The sequence below is a fragment of the Uloborus diversus genome, chromosome 5 (genome assembly GCF_026930045.1).
Source record: "Uloborus diversus isolate 005 chromosome 5, Udiv.v.3.1, whole genome shotgun sequence".
Lineage (NCBI taxonomy): Eukaryota > Metazoa > Arthropoda > Arachnida > Araneae > Uloboridae > Uloborus > Uloborus diversus.
Window position 1 is genome coordinate 100,182,634 of NC_072735.1, and position 20,684 is coordinate 100,203,317.

General features: G+C 34.6%; 1 protein-coding gene across 5 annotated transcripts in view; it reads right to left on the bottom strand.

The window, feature by feature from the left end:
* LOC129223396 (rab11 family-interacting protein 3-like) overlaps positions 1–20,684 on the bottom strand; it is a 205,483-nt gene that overhangs the window by 54,071 nt on the left and 130,728 nt on the right. For all 5 annotated transcript variants that reach the window (XM_054857990.1, XM_054857988.1, XM_054857989.1 and 2 more), the window contains one exon: positions 10,554–10,586. In XM_054857990.1, coding sequence (XP_054713965.1) covers positions 10,554–10,586 — 33 coding nt within the window. The remainder of the gene's footprint in view (positions 1–10,553; positions 10,587–20,684) is intronic.

The window sequence follows — 20,684 nt, forward strand, 5'->3', positions numbered from 1 at the left end:
GTGGATAGTTTTGTGTGTGTGTGTGTAGGTTTTTGTGTGTGTATATGTGTAAGTGTCTGTGTGTATGTGTGTGTGTGTGTGTGTGTAGTTGTGTATGTATGCGCGTGTGTGTAGGACATGGATGCAACCTGGAGACGGCTTTCGCTATAGGAGCAGCAGCGTGAGGAGGAGGAGCCCGCCTGTCCACGGTGATGGTGCAGAGGGTGGCGGTGGGAAAAATCAAAGGACCTCAAAAACAGTCAAATTAAAGCAATAAGCAATCGTGATTGCCCCCCCCCCAAAAAAAAATACATGTAAAAATTACACGATTAACGAGACAGATGTATATTACTAAGGCCCCTATGTACGAGCCGACGCATCAGCTTAAGATAAGCCTTTTTGGATCGGAGCGCGTGTTTGAGTGGTTGTCTTTCCTGGCAAGTTATCGCGTTTGGTGATTATTCACTGTGAGCAATTATTAGCGGCACGTGAATTTTCGGCAAATTTGGCGAAATCCGAAATTTTGTGGTAACCCTAGCAGTGCAACAATGAAAAATCCGATCCAAAATGGCTAAACTTAAGCTGATGCGTCGGCCTGTCTATACAGCGGCTCTATATATTACTTTAGTAAAGCATATTTAATATGCATTTTCGGAATGGCAACGAGTTTGAAATTCATGATTCAGATTTTAACTTCTACTATTACATATTGATGGTTTTTAATCATCGATGCGGGACACTGTCATGGGCAGATAAAAGGGCAGAAATGAGATTTTGAGATATTTGAAGAAACGCGTTTTGGATTCTATGGTAAAAATTGGGAAATGTTGGAATTAGACGTTTTTTTTCCCTGCAACTCACTCCCACCGGCAGAGCCTGATTGCCGTAGGGGCATGCGGGGCACAGCCCCCCTCTTCTTAGATCTCAGGGAGGCCTAAAATCCCCTTAATTTATCATGCTAATTAAAAATAAATAACGATTTCACTTGGAATTTAGAGCACAATGATATCATTGATATTTTTGCAAATGCCAAGACAAGGAAAAAATCTCTTTTTGATAAAAAAATCCCTTTAAAAATTTGATCTCTTTGCAAATCCCAAAACCACACCATGTTTAGTCTGTATTTACTATTAGAAGTTATAGATAATTTAGATGTTTACGGTTTACTGCAACGGGCAATTTTTAACCACATCTTATATAATTATCGTATACTATATCTCTTCTACTTTTTGCTAGATTGTGATATGAGGTACCACTAAATTTAGCATGGTTGTGTTAATGAGCAAGTATGAAAATATTTTATAGCTTCATTACATAGAATAAGCGGGAATGGAGGGATGGGGGCACAAAATGAATTTCATGCCCAGTGTCTTCAAAAATTTTAGTCGGGCCCTAGGGGGACCCTGAAATAGAAACGTGCCTCATGTCAAATATCAGAATGATCGGGCTCTGCCCACCGGAGGAAAATATCAGTGAATGAAGGGTGACACTATGTACATAGGTGAATTGTCCGCATAATAAAGAGCCAGGATCTAAACCTAATATACAAATTCGTAGTAGACCATCAATTTAACTAAGAAATTCTTTTTTTTTTTCCTTCACGTGCCGCCCGAAGATGCGTATATGTGTTACAACTTTCACATTTTCCTTCTGCATGCCATTGCTTTTTTAATTAAATGATAACTACTGCAATATTTTATATGTATTTATTTATGAATTACTAGCAGTACCCGCACAGCGATGCCCGTGCTAAAAATTTAATGGAAGTCCGTTGAAGTTAAAAAAATTGACGCCCCCTCCCTCTCTGATGTAAAACGATAATTTTTCTTTGTATAAAATGCGTACACACTATTTCAAAAAGAAAAAAAAAACGTATTAAAGTTTCTTTGGAATTCAAAACTTTTCGTCAAATCATAATTATATTTACAGTTACTTTAAAACTCTATTTAGCGAAAGAAGCGGTTTTTACTGCAATTTAAAATATTTCGCCAAATAAACAAAAAAAAAGACATCAAATAATATTTTTCAAATGTAAAAATAGTTTTGCAACTCTATTGTTTATCGCCAAACTCGCCCAGCAACCACGCTCTCATAATCCATCCGTCTAACGAAAAAAATAATAATAAAACACCCAGTGGAACATTTAAAAATCATCGTCAGAAAAAAAGAAAATGTACATTTCACTCGGATAAAAACAAATCAAAAGTTTATTTTCTTCCAAAACAAATCGCCAAAACAATGAATTACATTTATGGTTGCTTTAAAGCAATAATCCTAGACTGAACTGCTCCAGCGCCTAACGCGCCAAGCGACCACGTTACCGGAACCCAAACCTTTTGCAAGTGAAGCGGATGTTTTTTCTTTGGCAAAGAAAAATGTAAACTATATCACTCATTATGCCTCATCCATTATGCGTTGGGGTCTTCGTGACTTTGTGGGAGAAACTTTGCTTCAAATGCCGGTAAACGTGGGTTCGATAATCTCGGATGCTCTGAGTGGTGTATTTCCTTTCTTTACGCTGAAAATCTTTCTCATGTTGTCTTATGTGTGAATAAATAAAAAAGTCCAAAATCTCGTGGCAATGGCCCTCAATCCTTCCATGGTTATTAACTGGGGGGGTTTGGCGCTATCGTCAATTATGGGCTATAATTGTTTGGTTTTGTCACTATCAGCTAGGCCATGGCCGAAGTACGTTAGCCCTTGGTCTTTGGTGTATGGTGTCCACAAATTTGGCGACAATTGGGAAAATTGCTAAGACTCCTAGTTTTCAAACTCTTCCCGCAATTTCTACATTGTTTGGGAGAATTATCATAACGTAGCTCGTAAAATATGCAGAATTGTCGGAAACATTTCCTCATTGCTTATAATAGCCCGGTCAAAATAGACCAAAAAAAAAGCGAAAGTTCGGAAAAATTCCCATAAAGCTGAAAATTGGTACAGACCTTAAGAACATCATTATACATGAAATGTCAAAAGTCCTCATCGATCCGAGTGGAGCTAAAAATTTTATGCAAGGTCAAAGGTCAAAAAATCAATTTTTCATATATATCTCTTAAACGATAATTGTTAGCGAAAAAATGGAGGTTACAAAGTTTGAAAGGTATGCAATTGTGTACAAACAAGTGGGGATTCCGAGGATGGGTCATGGGGTCATACCTTCCACCCTAAAGCTACTAAATATAGGTTAAAATGGCATTGGAGACATATAAAAAAAAAAAAAAAACCCTTAGACCCCTTATTTGTACTCCTATTTGGTACTTTGACTATGAAATTAACACAAATATAGTTAAGGACAACACTAAAGTGAAGTGTCAGAAGTCCCCATCGAGCTAAAAATTTTATTCAAGGTCAAAGGTCAAAAACCGATTTTTCGCAACTATCTCTTAAACGGTAAGTGTTATTGTAAAAATAGGGGATACAAAGATTGAAAATTAATAGATAATTAATAAATAATTAATAGATAATTATGCACAAACGGGAGGGGATTCAGTGGATGGGTCAAGGGGTCATACCCCCCTCTCCCTAAAGCGATAAAATAAAGTCTAAAACTGCAGTTCAAGGACTCAAAATTTCTAAAAATTCACCCTAAAATCCCAATTTTTGTCCAAATATTGCACTTTGACTATGAAATTACCATAGAAATAATTAAGAGACATCATTATAAATGAAATTTCAAACGTTCCCAACGAATCCCAGTGGAGCTAAACTTTTTATTCAAGGTCGAAGCTCAGAAAATCAATTTTTCACAAATATCTCTTAAACGGTAAGTGTCTTAAAATAGAGCAGCGGTTCCCAACCTTTTTCTCTTTGCGAACCCCTTGGAACAGGCAAAAAAGTTCGCGAACCCCCTGATGTTGAAATTAGTTACATGTAAGAAACAATAAAAAAACAGCATGTTTGCTTTCCATTTTTTGCAGCATTTGATTGCAATAAACAAAAATATAATTGTAAAATATCATTAAGTGCAAACATTAATAAAAAGTTAAAACTACATCTACAAGAAAAATTATAAACAAGAAGTTTTATAAACCAACTATTTTTTCAAGCATACTTTAAATTGGGGAAAAAATCCTTAATGTGATATTTGTGGCTGTTTGACGGAACAAAGAAACTGAAAGTTTGGTTCAATGTTTGACAGTTTGAGTCTTAAATCAGGCTCTGCATTCAATCTGCTTCGGTATTTATCTTTGAGATAAGTATAGGAGGAAAATCCTTTCTCGCACAGATATGTTGTACAAAATGGTAATAAAATTCGAATTGCTTTTTTGGACAAAACGGTATAGTCATTTCTTACACTGAGCCAGAAGTCAATTAACGAGAGCTCTTTAAAGGTAGTTTTCAATGAATTATCACAGGATAACTCGATGAGCATTTTCTTTTCAGGTAATGTCAGGGTGTTCTCTAAGCATGGATTTCCTTCAAAAGGATTGCGTATCCAGTTGTTTGAGAGAGGGACGTTACGCCTATTAGGAAAATACTCGTCAAAAGTTAGTTCAAGATGTTGCAGATGTTCACATACATTTCTTTGAACGCTTTCATCAAGTTTCATTGAGTTTTCTGATAAAAAACTACTAAGAGAAGTGAAACAAGAAAACTCACCCATTTCCAGGCATTGGATCCAGAAATTCAATTTTTTTTACCATAGTTTCAATTTTATCATATACAACGAAAATATTAACAACTGCACCTTGCAAGGATAGATTTAATTCATTTAATTTTGAAAAGATGTCAGCTAAATATGCAAGCCTTTGCATCCAAAGAAGATCGAATATGCAAGTGGACAAGTGAAATGGATGATCAACAAAAAATGCTTGGACTTCTGACTTCAATTCAAATAAGCGTGTCAAAATTTTGCCACGGGAAAGCCATCTAGCTTCTGTGTGAAGAAGTAAAGTAATATGAAGGCTTCTCAATTCCTCACAAAGCGCGTGAAATAGACGGCAGTTTGTGGCACGTGATTTTATGAAATTTACAATTTTTGCCGCATCATTCAAAGTAGCGGATAATTCTGCGGGAATACGTTTACATGCTAATGCTTGTCTATGAATGCAGCAATGAGTCCATTCAATTTTCTCGTTGATCTTCTTTACTCGCACCACAAAGCCAACAAATTTTCCTGTCATTGATTTTGCACCATCCGTGCACACACCCACACACAAAGACCAATCTATTCCATTTTCTTCAAAGTAACTGTTGACCAGTTCGAAAATTGCTTCTCCAGTTGTGTTGGTTTTCAAAGGTTTTGCAAATAGTACATCTTCTTTAATTGTATCGTTAAAAATATACCTAACATAGACAAGTAATATTGCAGCGTTTGCTACATCAGTCGACTCATCAAGCTGGATCGCAAAATTATTCTCTTTTATTCTATTCACAAGTTCTTTCTCCACATTACTTGCCAAATCAGTAATTCTGCGTGATACTGTGTTGTTTGATAGCGGAACCAGGTCAATTTTTTTTGCTGACTTTTCTCCCAGCATACACTTAGCAATATCTTTAGCACACGGTGCAATTAAATTTTATGCAATTGTATGTGGCTGTCCAGATCTTGCAATTCTATAACTGACTCTATATGAAGCTTCAAGGGCCATTTTACTATCTTCGTTGGATTCTAACAGGAACGTAGAGACGCTACACTTTTTATTATATTCCAATTTTCTTTTAAAATATTCGATAGGTTTGTCCTTGTGTGTCGGATGCTTTGTTTCGAGGTGTCTTCTCAGAAGTGACGGTTTCAAACTGCTGTTCGCTAGAACTTCGTTGCAGAGAAGACAAAGCGGTCTAGGTTCAGACTCTTCTCCAGTAAAATAAAAGCCCATTTGTAAATAGTCACTGTCATATTTTCGCTTTTTTCTCCTCTAGTTCACTTTTCTGTTTAGTCGGGGGAGGCGGCAGTTCATTACAGCTACCTATTTCAATATCCTGTATTGATTCGAAAGTTACTGCTGATGTTGAGGGTTGATCGATTGACTGCTTCTCCATTTGTCGCTCAACCAAACTACCAGTTTTCAACCATCGATCCATAACAGCAGAAAGTTATTAAATCATAAAAATTACCAACACGATTATAACTTCACAAACAGAGTAGCAAGTTCACGTAGCAAAACCAATTGCAAACAAAATCACTTGTTTTCAAGCATCTCTAAAGTATCTCTAAATACGTCTGTTAACAACTATTTCCCCAGAACTATGAGCATGCTGATGATATATATTTTTGAAAACGAACAGATGGGTAAAATCCAGTAATAAATTTTAAGTTTGGAGCCTTTTGCTGTCATGTCTGCTATTCGATGACTGAATTCGACGGAAATTCCCGAGTTATATTTCAACCAGATTAGAAATAATACCCCTATGATGCATTGTTTGAGAATTCTTTATTTTTTTTCGACATATGTATATTATGTATATTGTTTGATTGACTCCACGCGATGGCGCCTTTTTAAGGTCATCGTGATCCCCGCAACAGCTTAATGCAACGTTTTTGCATGGCGCCTCGCAATAAAGAAGGAAGGATATCTCTTTTTGTTGTCTATCGAAAAAAAAACGAGAAAATTTCTTTTTAACCAAGATTATAAAACCGCTGAAAGATTTTTTTTTTTTTTTGAGCATAATACAAGAGTCTGGCGCGTTTTCAAATTTAAAAAAAAAATAAGTAACTATGTGTGCAAATTGAATATTTTATAATTTTTTACCAAACTAGGAAAAATCCGCCATTGCACCGAAATTTTCGCGAACCCCCTTCCTGCACCTCGCGAACCCCTGGGGGTTCGCGAACCACCGGTTGGGAACCTCTGAAATAGAGGATACAAAGTTTGAAAACTATGCATTTATGTACATACGAGCGGAGATTTAGAGGCTGTGCCTTGGTGGTCTTACCCCCCAGCCCCCCCCCCCCGTAAGCGACAAAATTAAAGCTGCATTTTGATGACATATTTCGTTGACCTTAAACCCCCTATCTGTGCCCTAAAATTACTTTGATCCCTTTCTGATAACGAGTACTTCCAAAACCAGAAACTGGATCTGCCCTAGGTGTTAAAAAAGCCCAATATTTGTGCTCCCCCCCCCCCAATAAATGATAACATTCATAAGTTATCGCAGTTTCCTTTTCTCGCAGCTCCTTTTCTTTCTTTCGAGTGACCTCGAGAAACTACACTTGACCGCTATGCCTATCCCCTCTTACGATTCACACCCCCCCCCCTTCAAATTGAAAAGATCAAATTACATTCAGGGGAGAGTGGATGCGCTTAGATTCCTTTGTATGAGCAAAGTCAGTCGCACAAGTGCTCCTATTAACAGGGAGTAATTCTTTGTTGTGAAAAGTCGGGTTTATTGATACTATTTTTGATATGAATACGTACCCTTAACAAATAATTCTTCAAAGATGCCGCAAGATTGCTTCATTTGCAATAAATCTTTGACTGACGGTGAAATTGTTACTGTTGAACGCGGACTAAAATCTATAATTGATTCAAGTAGTGCAAGGAACGATGAGTTTGTTGAATACTTGAAAGACAAACAGTCGGTGGATCAGTTCATGTAGTGTCGCAAAATGTACACCCGAAAGTGGGCATTGCGGCAGCTAAAAGACAACAAGAGACAGAGGCCAGTACATCTCTGAGTAGTCCACCTCGTACTAGAGTCCTATCAGGTGAGACAACATTTTGTTTTAAAAACTGTTGCTTATTTTGTTATGATGAAGCAAATGAAGAGACTGAAAAGAAAAAACAGCAGAATATACGGCGTAGAATTTGTCAAGTTGCTACTCTTTCCTTTAAAGATAATATTCTAAAGATTGCACATAATCGTTCAGATGACGTAGCAAAAATTGTTATTGCACGCATACAATATGAATACGATTTAGTTGCTGCTGAAGCGGAGTACCATTCTAATTGCTACACTTCATTTCTAAAGCGTTCTGTAGGTCTTAAAGCAGGTCGTCCTGAAAATCCCGCTGTTATTATGGCGATGACAGAAATATTTGATTATATTGAAAATAATGATGATTGTCGGTTTTCACTGTAAGAACTAAAAAATATTTTTAAAACTGAAATCCCAGATGATAAAACAATCAAAAACAGATTAAAGTTAAGGTATGGCAATAGAATGATTATAACCGAGAAACGTGGAAGTTTAGCAATGATTTGTTTACACTCAGCACGATATACTGAACAAAGCTTGGTACGAAAATAAAATTAAAAAAAAAAAAAAAAAAAAGAAAAAAGAAAAAAAACAGCAAAAGAGGAAAGATTTAGGGTACTTAAGACTGTGGCAGAAATTATTCAAGAAGATATTCTATCTGTCGTGTGCGACACTAACAATTATCCCCCGCCATGTCAAATGTTTGAAAATATTAATAGTGACATTCCTGAGTCATTGACTTATTTTTTGGAGCAAATTATCTTAAAAAGAAAACGATCTAAATTGGAACATTTGAAATTAATATGTACTAGTGTCAGTCACTGTATTATGGCTGCTGTTCGTCCTAGATCTTTCATCTCGATATTACAATTGGGTCTCTCAGTTTTTTTTCATCGACGATTTGGATCTAAACGTTTGATACAAATTTTCTCGTCTTTTGGTTTAAGTGCTTCGTATAATGATACTATGGCGTATGAGGCGGCTACAGTGTTTAACCATCAGTCACTTATTTTACCACCAGAAACCGGGACATTTATTCAATACGCAGCAGACAATACTGGTATTAACGTACACACTTTAGATGGCCATAACACTCTACACATAATGGGCATAATCCAAATTATTACTCCCAGAAGTTCAGTTTTAGCAGAAGATCCTTTATCGCGAATGAAACAAATTATTTCAGCGAAAGATTTTGCAGAAAAAGCTCATGTGCCAACACAAGAGTACCACGGTAATGGTGTAGTAGGATATAGTAAAATAACTGCTCAGAATTTTGCTTATGAAAGTGATACAACTTCTTTCTTACTCCGGAAAATAGATTTGTTATGGTTGTATGGGAACTGGAATAATTTATCGCTATCAGGTTGGAACGGTTATATTGAAGGTTTAACAAAGAATAATATGGATTTTTCAATGTCTAGAATTTTGTTCTTTCCATTTATTCACCAACCTGCAAATGACTACAATATTATATACACTACTTTACTTTGTGCTTTGGAGAATACAAAACATTACTAAATACTTTTGATCAACCTTTGTATGCAAAGGCTAGAGAAATTGTTGCTGCTGCACCTGAAGAATCTGATTAGGGATAATAGGTACTGAGAGGCATCTTATATCCGTTAAATAAGGGATAATGTTGTACTTGTTTCACCATTTTCACATAATTTGAACCAGAAAGAGTTGAACTTCATATAAAAACGTCTTTTCAACATATTGTATAATTTACAAATTAATATGCGCTTTTTATAATAACAGTTATGGTTTAATATAATTGCAAAAAAAAAAAAAACATTTTTTTGACCTTTGACCGTGCATAAAATGTTTATATTAAGTGGGATCGATGGGGATTTTTTATATTTCATTTATAATTGTGTATTTTGTGTCTCTGCTAATTTTCAGCTCTATGTAAATTTTTCCGATTTTTTAAGTTTTTCTTGTTCATTTTGACCTTTGACCTTCCATAAAATTTTTAGTTCAAGTGGAATCGATAGGAATTTTTCATATATCATTCACAATGATGCATTTAAAGTCTGTACCAATTTTCAGCACTATATGAATGTTTTCAATTAAAAAAAAAATTCAATTTTGACCTTTGACCTTGCATAAAATTTTTAGCTCCACTCGGATCGATGAGGACTTTTGACATTTCACTTATAATGATGTTCTTAAGGTCTGTACCAATTTTCAGCTTTATGGGAACTTTTCCGAACTCGAATGTCTATTTTGACCGGGCTATAATTTCGCGGCGCCAAGTTTGTTGACCTTTAAGATATTAAAATGAAGCGAATCTAAAAGACGTAACCATGGCAATGCGAAACAAAACATCAGTAATTTTAATGGAGATTAGATTTATTCGAACTTCATTTTTAACGGCTTGTAACTTTTTTCCTTTGGAGATAGAAGGTTATTTTTTCGACCATAGGTCGAGATATTTCGGGAGTAAACAATGTCGCTTTTTCCAACGGTGTCAAAAAGAAAACTGTGGGACGATTCCTTCACTTTTTATTGATAGATTTAATATAGAAAGTATTGCCAAAATTTCAGCAAAGCCTAAAAAAGTTCGAGATAAAAACGCAAATTGCTCCCGTCGTAATGACGTTAGAGCATTGAAACAAATTGCTTAGAACGCGGAAAATTCTACCCTTTTCAACGATATATAATATTAATATGTGCAAGTAATTTCCCCCCCCCTTTAATAGCCAATAATAGGCAATTTACGTGAAATTTGGGCCTAAATTTGAATAAAAAAAGAACTAATTATCGGATTTTTTTCGAATTATAGCCTATGTTACTCAGTAAGAAAGCACCTTTCATATAGTGAAAGAATTTTTCAAATAGGTGCAGTGGTTCCGGAGATTACCTCGAACATATAAACACACAAAAATCCACCCTCTCTCTTTATAATATTAGTAAAGATAAATGATTCTCACCTGGCTAAAGCACTTGTTGAGAGTCTTTTTGAGCTAGATCAAAAACGAAGAAACTTATAAGTAAGATCATGGAACAACATAAAATTTGAGACAATAATTTTAATATTTAAACAGACTGAAGCAAAATAAAAAAAAAACTCAAATGCATATTAATGTATAGGACGACAATTCTAGTAAATTAGATGAGACATACCTATAGATAGACACCCATATACAACAAATTAAACTCTGGTTGAAAAAAAAAGGGGGAGGGGTAGAGAGAACGAAAATCTAGAGCATAGAAAAAAACTTCCTGAGTGTAATACTACTTAATGATGACGTGGGTATTCCTCAGACAATAAGTGGACCCTGTATTATATTCACAATAAAATCCTCAAAATATGCACGTAAATCTGCACTAAAAATTCCTGAATATGCACTAAAAGTTTTTGATTCACGCAAATAAAAGATTTCCTATCTGAATTTAAAACACGACTGGCCTTACAACTCTTATATTTTTGGCGATAATATGCTCCCCCCCCCCCCCCAAAAAAAACCCCTTACAGTTTGTCCGATTTTTAAGTCTTTTAGTTAGAATGAACTAGTTTTTTATAATCTAAGTGAGTGAATATGCAGTTATATGTATCAAAGTCGAAGGAAGCAAAAATACGCAATTGATGTACATTTACATATAATCCGGGCTCTAGCAATAAGTATCTTTTAGTTAACACAGAATTTTTAACTTTATAACTTCACTAACATATTAGTATCGACAAACTAGACAACGTGATCCACTCCTTTAGACTTGAATAGTTGAAAACGTATTGTTAACGTCCACCACCTATCTTCCATGTTATGAACATATAAAATATATTCTAAATTCAAAGGTCATTGTGTCTAAAATTAGCTCTATAAGAGATCTATGGGACCGACGATTGATGCAACAAATTAACTATGCAGCTGTTCGCACTCGTTACTCCTCTAAGGCAATCAGAGTTTTGTAAAGCTTGGACAAAACATCATTTTAACAAGTCGCATAATGCGAAAACGTATACAAACATTCAAGTACAGTAAAACCTATAAAGTTGACCACCTTTGTAAGTTGACCACCTGTATAAGTTGACCGCTTTTCTCAGGAACGGAATTAGTCCTATCTTACATAATGAAGGAAAACCTCTGTAACTTGACCACCTCTCTATCTTGACCACTAATATACGCCAGCTTTGGTTTGGAGTATTGTAAAAAACCCTTCGTGAGTTGACCACTTGGCAAAAGCATTAGATTGTACTAAAAGTTTAATCAGTTATGCATCAAATAAGCAACTAGGCATTAAAAAAAAAAAAAAAAAAAAAAAAAAAAAAAAAACAATGAATATTTATGTTTCTATCGAAAAACATTGGGCTTATGTTAAGTCCCAGAAAATGCGCCAAACTTCATTAAGGAGTTATTTTGTTGAAAAGTAGATTACGCATTGTTACAAATGTACAAGAAAAAATCAAATGAAGAATTTAAGTCACTTTTGACTTGTTATGAATTTTTAGGAATTGTTAATGTCAAGTAAGTAGTTTTTCATAAGCAATGAGACACTTTTTTTCTTCGGTCGATTTACAGAAATTTTAAATTTATTTGATAATTTACACGTCATTCTGGTAAATAATCTCTGAAAATATTTAAAAACATTTTTACTTTTTGTTTTAAAGTAATTTTGAACAATGAAAGTTAGTTTAAAGTATTCCAATTAGTTAAAAAATGAATGCATAGGGCAAGAAATAACAAAACAAAAAAAAAAAAAAAAAACAGTTTTCGTTACTACCCTCTATAAGTTGACCACCTGTCTAAGTTGACCACCTAAGTACTGCACCGCAAGTGGTCAACTTACACAGGTGTCACTGTAGTACGTACGAGTAGTATTGATCTTCCCACCAAACATGGGAGAATCCTATGAAGTTGGCCATGTTGTCAAGCTGTTGACATCTTATCTGACTTTTCAACATGTTCTCTCAAACATTAAAAGATAGAAATGCATGGCATACAATTCAAAAAAGGTACATTTATTTTAACAAATTGATCACCGTTCACTTTCTGATAGTTAGACTCGTTTCTTTCTTAATATAAATATTTGTCAATTAAATAATTTCTTTCTGTAGTTTTTTCTTCATCAGAAAATAGTTCTGGTGATGTTTGTCCATGCCTTCCAAGTAAAACGGTTACCTTTTTTTTTTTTAATTTTTAACATTCAATAGAATTTTTATTAGTAAGTATAGATTAAAATGTCAACAACCAAATTTGACCGAAATTTTGCGACGTAATGTATTTACCACAACAAGTTTCTTTCAAAGCCTATAAACTAAAAGTCGTCGATTTAAAAATATGATTAATTTTATATTATATGCACCGGTTTTTGAATTCTCTTTTAAAAGCTTATTTAGAACTCTTATAGCAGTGTACTACAGATTAGATCAAGTCAGTAAAAAAACCCAAAGAAATATTGAAAATATTAAAGCAATATTTATCAAACATTATTTTTTTTAAAAAAATAAGAGCTGTTTTTTTGATTTAGCAATTCTACAGTTTTAATTTTGAAATGAAATATAAACATATATATATATATATATATATATATATATATTTTTTTTTTTTCGAAAATAAATATTAACAAATGCTTCTTCACTAATATAGAGTAAAAACGGGAGAGAATGGTTTGGAGGGTGAAAATGATACAAACCCCAGTTTTGTCGTAATAAGCGTTCGTAGTGCACTCTGGGCTAGCTCAGTTTCAATAGAAACTATTGTACAACCTTCTCTGGTAATGAGAGAGTTGTTATCACTGTCAAAGCGGCGCGCCAGACGAATAACCTGAAGATTGTGAATTTATTTGTGGTGAGCAACTGGTGCTACGTGTTTGTAGGTAGCTCGGAAATTAATGTTGGTGGACTTTCAGTGCAGAAGGCATCACAATTTCGTATATAAATTTCGCTTTCATATTACATAAAGAAAGTTACCTCCGATTTTCATTCATAAATAAAATATTTTGATGTTGTTACAGATACAAATGTGTAAAGTTTACAATTTGGAGGGTGAGTATGGTACAGTAATTAGTCGAAATTTTGAAGGGTGAGTTGGGTTATCAGGGGAAAAAGTAACCAGGAAAATTCACTGTTGTAGATGTAGATGCAAGTGAGCTTGAAGTTTCAACAAAGTTGAAGCGAGGTAAGTTTTAGCAGTGGCCTAAAAAAATGATAAGATTTGGCATCCGTCTTTAAAAATTGTGAAGAAAATAAAGCCTTTGTTTTATTTTGATTTTGTGATGTACTTGATTCTCCAAAGTTCAATTTTCAGCATAACTTACATCTACAACTCTCCCGTTTAAATATATAAGAGAGGTTGAGGTAGAGTATGGTACAAACGACCAAAACCTATATGAAAACGTTGAATCATGCGCTGTACCATTCTCACCCGCAATGAGAGGGTGAGAATAGTACAAAGAAAAACTGCTCTGGAAGGGGTGTGGGTAAAGTTTCAAATTATTTCAGGGTCGGAATCGTAAGCCAAGGTCATAGGCGGATTTAGGACTGAGTTCCTGGGGGGGGGGGGGGGGGGCAAGATTTTTTTTTTTTAGCAACATTTTTATTGCCCCCCACTCCCATGTTTTTGTCTGTTTCCCATGCTGCATAAGTCCATGCTTTACTTTTTTGTGTGTCGTTTTCATTAATGTGTGTTTTCATGCTGTCCTTTTTGAATTGACCTTAAGAGAGGGAGCTGGTATCAAGAGAGTGACGCAGGGCTCCCTTTTAAGTGGGAAATAGAACATCTCCAATTTTAGAGGGCAGGGGGTTTCTCCCCCGGAGGAAATTTTGTAAAATGGATATGAAATTCTGCATTATGAAGCCTTATAAAGGTTAACTGGATAGACATAGAAATTGATGAGTAGATTATACAGTTGTACAGTATTGTTCAAACTTTGTAAGAAACAGCCATTTTAAGTTTGAAAGAAAAAGATAGATTTCTCATTGCAACAACCTTTTTTTAATTATAAGTAGTGCAGAAAACGAAAAGGAATAGAGAAAAGGAATAGAAGTAGTGTAACATTTTTTTTTCCTGGCTAAACAGATTAACAATATGCAGTAGTAATTGGAGTCCATTTTGCTTAGGATTTTCAAAGACTTATCTAATTATTTTCAAGGAGTCTAGAATAAATAAAATTATTTAATGTACTTCATTTGTACTTTCCAGTCTCTGATATTTTAGTACTTGATTGTAAATTTTTACAGTCCTGTTCTAACTTTGAGAGAAATAGTTATTTTAAATTTAAAAGAAAAAAGAAACCCAACATTTCTCATGACAATAACTTTTCTTCAGTTGCAAGTGGAGCAGAAAACGAATAGAAATAGAAGTAGTGAGTATTTTTTTCCGTGCTAAACAGATAGACAATATGCAGAAGAAGCAAGATAAAAGCAATCAATACAAAATAATTTCCAAAATACTGCATTCGGGATTCAATAAATAACAAGATATGAAATATGTGAGTCACAAAAATTTATTTGAAATAATATGTTACCAACGTGAGGACCATGATTTTTACATTTTTAATACAGGATGTGGCAAGGAGCTGAATTTGACATATTTTGGCATTCCTCCCCCTCTACCATTTGTTAGAAAATTTTAAAATTTAAGGTTTGTAGCCACACGTTTCCAAATATTCAAGGTTTTCAAGCACTTAAAAATGAAATTAGTTTTTTTCAAGCAATTTCCATTTTTTAAGGAACGAATCATGAATTTTTTTGGGAGTTAGGGACCCACTTCAAAGCAGGGGCCCTAAGCAATAGCTTGTTTATCTTATAGGCAAATTCAGTCCCATTTGTAATACACTCTTACCTGCAAATTTTTGCTTGATTTTTTTGTAATTTTTACGAAAATTCGTCAGTTTTTACGGTTAAAGGATTTTTACGATTTTACCAATCTTTGTTAGGCTTTTATAGACTTTTACAAAATTTCAGCAAATTTTTCCAAAACCTTTGATGACTCAATTATTTAGATTTAAATAATGACAAGGACTGATTCACTTAGACTTAGATGATTATGACTTACCTTACTTTTTAAACAGTATTTATAAAGTAAGTAAAATTGTACTCTCCCTCTAAGTAAAAAGATTCATTTAATCAAAACACTCAGATAACTGAAATTTATTCAGTTTGCGATAGTATTTATTTTCTCTCTCTCTCTCTTTGAGGGAGAGGGGGGAGAAGGAAAAAAACTTATTTAGAATTTCTCAAAAGGCAAATTAATCTACTAAGAACATAAATATTATGCAGAAATATACTTTAAATGTGGACACAAATCACAACGAGTGGATCGTTCTGTTTAGCGCGAATGGGGTGGGGTGGGGGCAGTTCCCCCCCCCTTTGCTTTAGGTTCTAATTTATTAAAATAATCGTCAATTATTATAAGTGTTGCAGCTTAATGTATACCTCGGTTTAGCCTATATTTTCATTCATATACTTGCCCAAATGGTTTTCAGTCCAAAATAGTGAATTTAGACACATTTTCAGCACCCCAGTGACAGCTGTACTATTTGTATATTTAATGTTCGTTTTTTTTCCTTTTCTTTTCTCCCATCAGAAAAGGAAATTCGCTTTTCTCTTCATTTTCATTGAACTATTCAAAAAAGAAAAAGTCTTGATTTTTTTGTTTTAAGATTTTGGAAGATGTGTTGATACTATATAAAGTCCTCCCATAACTGGGGGGCATTTCCCCCTATGCCCCCCTATAAATCCACCCATGCCCTTCTGAACTATTCAAAAAAGGAAAAATAATATATATTTTTTTAATTTTTGGAAGATGTGTTGTTACTACATAGTCCTCCCAAAACTGGGGGGGCATTGCCCCCCTCTGCCCCCCCATAAATCCGCCCATGGCCAAGGTCCTAAACTATAATAATAACGCAACTTCATTTTTTTTCGAATGAATGTTGAGTAATTACAGCCAGAAATGTACTAAAACTGTACCATAGTCACCCATTTCTACGGTATGTAATTAAAAAAAATCCGTCTTAGCAGTAAAGAAGCCAGAAATTTTGTCTAGGAAGAGAGGGGGGGAGGGGAATTGTTTGGTATTTTGAGGATGTTCACAGTGAGCGAATGAGTCCTGAATACAATATGCTGGAATTGTTGGTGAATGCAGTGTATTTTCGTATTCACTAAATTAAACTGCGATACAGACTATTTTAAAAAATATAAAAAATAATAACTCCCTGGGAGTCCCACTCCATTCCTTCAGCTCCCAATCCCCCTCTCGCTCGCTCATCCCTATTATAAGGAAGCAACACAGACGAGTCAAAAACTAAAATTTTTCGATTTCAAAAGTCGTGTTTTTCGTATATAAGACGCTTTGCAATTATTAAAAGGAAGAATTGAGAAATATGTCGAATTGAACGACAAGTTTTATCGTTTTGAAACTTCTGACGGAAAAATGAACAATTGCAAAAACAAAAAGCAACTGCTATTAGCTACAAAGCAATCTTCTCGCTCCATTAACTTTTTCCCTAACGAAGCGAATAACTGCTTAAAGGGTATCAGTTTCAGAAAAGAGTGATATCTTAGTTTTTGTAAAGACATTCTTAATATTAATTTGGTGCAGGATGTCAAATTTGGCTGCATTTTTATGTCCTAAAAGAAATTAGATAAAACGCTCCGACACACTGGAATCGAGGGCTGACCAAACGGAACTGCGTAAAATTTTAAAGAAACTAATCAAATTCTATGTCTTTCTGTCATGCTCTAACTGAAACTGATTAAATACATTTTATGCATTGAAGGACAAATACATACATTTGAAAACTCTTCTAAGAAGAAACTTCATGAGGGCAGAAAGAGTCTAGGTAATCTTTGAAAAGAAGATTCTACGACTCATTTTTTGTGCTGAATATTGGAAAACAATATCTTCGCCTCAGAACAAGAGTAGGATATCTTACTATTGTTTCTGGGATTAGATATCTTACGGTTGCTCTGCGGTGACGATATGTCGCGTAAAAGGTATATTCACAAACAAATTCGATAACTTTTCGTTGTAAAACTTACAAAGATGGGGTTATTATTAAATATATAAAACTAAGTACAATAAGTTGGGCATGTCATCTTCTGAGAATGAATAAAGAAAACGATCCAAAAGGTACTTAATGCAGCTCCTGTTTGTAGAAGATTAAACGGAAAACCGAAGGAGGGACTGCTTGGATGAGGCTTTTGCCATTCTAAAGATTAAAAACTGGAAATCCAATTTCTAGCAGGAGGGTGGAAAGGAAAATAATTCTAAAAAAAGGCCAGACCCGCAAAGAGTTTTTTTTACCAATGCTGATGATAATGAAGTAAAAACTTTAGCATTAAGTTGAAAACTGAGGAGATTCTAGAACTTAATACAAAAAAGATGCTCCATATTTGCAGACAAATTAAAATCAAAAATAAATACAAGATAAAATTTTGCTCTACAACAGGGTGTTTTACTCGCAACGTATTTGTTTATTATAGTCATGGAACATATCTTTCTTTCATTGGCTGTATTGACTTCTCAGCAACATAAACTAAATCTTAAGGTGGCCAAAACAGCTGTGGCAATAACATTAAGGTGAAATATGCAGGATTTTTGCGTAGCAGTTTGATACGTTCATTTAAATGCAAAAATATCTTTGCAAAAAATCTCATTAATAATACTAAACCTAGTGAAATAATGAGTTCAGAAGATTTTTTGACATATGCTTTTATTCTTTGCTGCAGGCCTGAGATTTGGGGAACAGGGGCGGGGGATATTGATTTCACAAACAAAAATTTTGCATTTTTATACGTATTTCCTTGTTTTCCCCTACCAACTGTATTGACTAAAAATAACAAATGCCTCCCCCCTCCCCGCCCGTCTCGAAAACTGAAATAGCGGGTCTGGGCGGTCATTCCAAGCTCGTCAGCTTGCGAGATCGAGATTTTCGCTTATGTGATCAGTTGTGATGTAGAAATGTCCCAAAGTAGTATTCTAATCCACTCGAACCTAGCCGCAAGATAAGTTCGAGTAGATTAAAATGCTACTTTGTAACATTTCTACGTCACAACCGATCACGTGAGCGAAAATCTCGATCTCGCAAGCTGACGAGCTTGGAATGACCGCCCTGTTCTGCTGCCTCATTGAAGAACAATGATACAATTTGTATTACAAAGATATTGTTGACATCCCCCCCTCCCCGTCTCTCCAGATCGGGTATTATCTGCTCTGGTTCACTGTTTGTCATAAGTCCGGTATATTACTCTTTACACTTTGTTTTAATATTTTTAATCTTGGTTTTGGATCGCTTCTTTCTATGCTCCAGAATGGTTTTAAAGAAGTAGAATGGTAGCAAGATTTTGCTGCAATCCAATGGCTGAACGAACGGCATAGAACTGAACTTCCAAGTCCTCTTGGATTTAAACGCGATTAAAATATTTTCGCATTGTCTGATTCTGATAAAAGGCGCTTGTCATTGGAAGAGTTTATTTGTGTTTGGGTTGAAAAAGCAGAAACTCTTAACAACGCCAATAATCAGTATTGGCATCGCAACTAGCATTCCTCACCCCTATTTCTGTACCTCAGAGCCAGAGGAACGTAAGTCACATTATGATAACTTTACAGTAGAGAGGAAAAACTTCTCTGCCGCATGCCAAGGATGGGACGCGCGCTCTTTTAACCCTGCTAAAAAATTTAAAATGATTTTTTTTTTGAACAAAGAACTACGTTTACATGGCTCGATGCAGGATAGGCTTCTACATACAAGGCACTTCCAAACAGAAAATCCTAATTTTTGGACTTAAAGTCCTTTTGGTAAAGTAAGATTTTGGTTAAGTAAGATTTTAACCATTGGAAGTGCTTAAGCTTCAGCCGATCGGAAGTCAGTTTATCAAAGGAGCCAGACTAAGACTATAAGATAACAATCACGAGAAAACTGAAATTCTGTCAGTAAATCAATGAGTAAAATTTGCAAAAGGGTATTCCATACTCATTCCTGAAGTTTCAAGACCTAAACAGGACGCAACAAATCAAAACGTTCAAAAATCTAGAAACTTTCAAGAATTCCAAATCTTTATGGCAAGAACCTTCTAACTTGATCCAGTCACTGAGTTCTCCAGTTCCGGCAACAAAGCATTACGAAGTTTAAATCGGAGAGATCGTCTCTAAATAAGTAGGCTCCCAGTCACGATACGCTGCTTTTTCTCTGAGATTTACATCCTCCTGATAAAGTAGCTTTTTCTTTCTCGTAACTATTCGAACAGGAAGTCCGCCATTACCGAGGCATTTGTCATGTAAGTGTTTGAATGAGTGTCTTTAGGGTAATGATTGCAATGTTATGGACAGTTTCGCTCAGATCTGTAACAAGATAGTCTTTAGCAGATGCGGAATTTCAAACGTTTGCCCATTACCTCATATTGAAAATAATGAGTATGTATTCAAATAATTTTCCTTTCACAATTTAATAAAGACGCAGGTTTTCCACTGAATGCAGAAAAAATTCAGTTTATCTCCGATATTCTACATTTTTAATAAAAAGCAGCATTATGTACAAATTATATATATTACTAGCTGACCCAGCCACGTGTTGCTGTGACTGAGAATAGAAATATTTTTTTAATCATTATTTTTAGTACCTTTGTACTTACTTTGGCTAAACGTGCAAAATAACTTGAAAGTGGTAGATAAAGTACCGGAATGGTTAAAATTAAACATTAACCAACATACAAATTTTTGTATGTACATTTTCTTTTCATCTAAGCTTTAAGTATAGTTTTTAATTAATGACTTCTCACAGAATATTCCAAATAAATTGATAAGCTATAAAAACGGAACTTTATAAATAAGGTAGATAACATTGATCTCGAACTATTGTTTCGATTATTTTAAATTATTAAAATTGAAAATTATCTTTGTACTAATTTGTTTACAATATTTTTGTTAACCTGTTTTTTGCTAACACGATTAGATTTGACGGTTTTTCCTTTAAACTTTCCCGTCAAAATTGCTGCTTCAAGAACATGTCCGGTGATCCTTTTCATAATTATACGTGTATATTTACAAAATTTAGATGGGTTTTAATTATGGAGAAGATTAATTGGTGAACCAATTTTCAACTGGAGATTGTGTGGT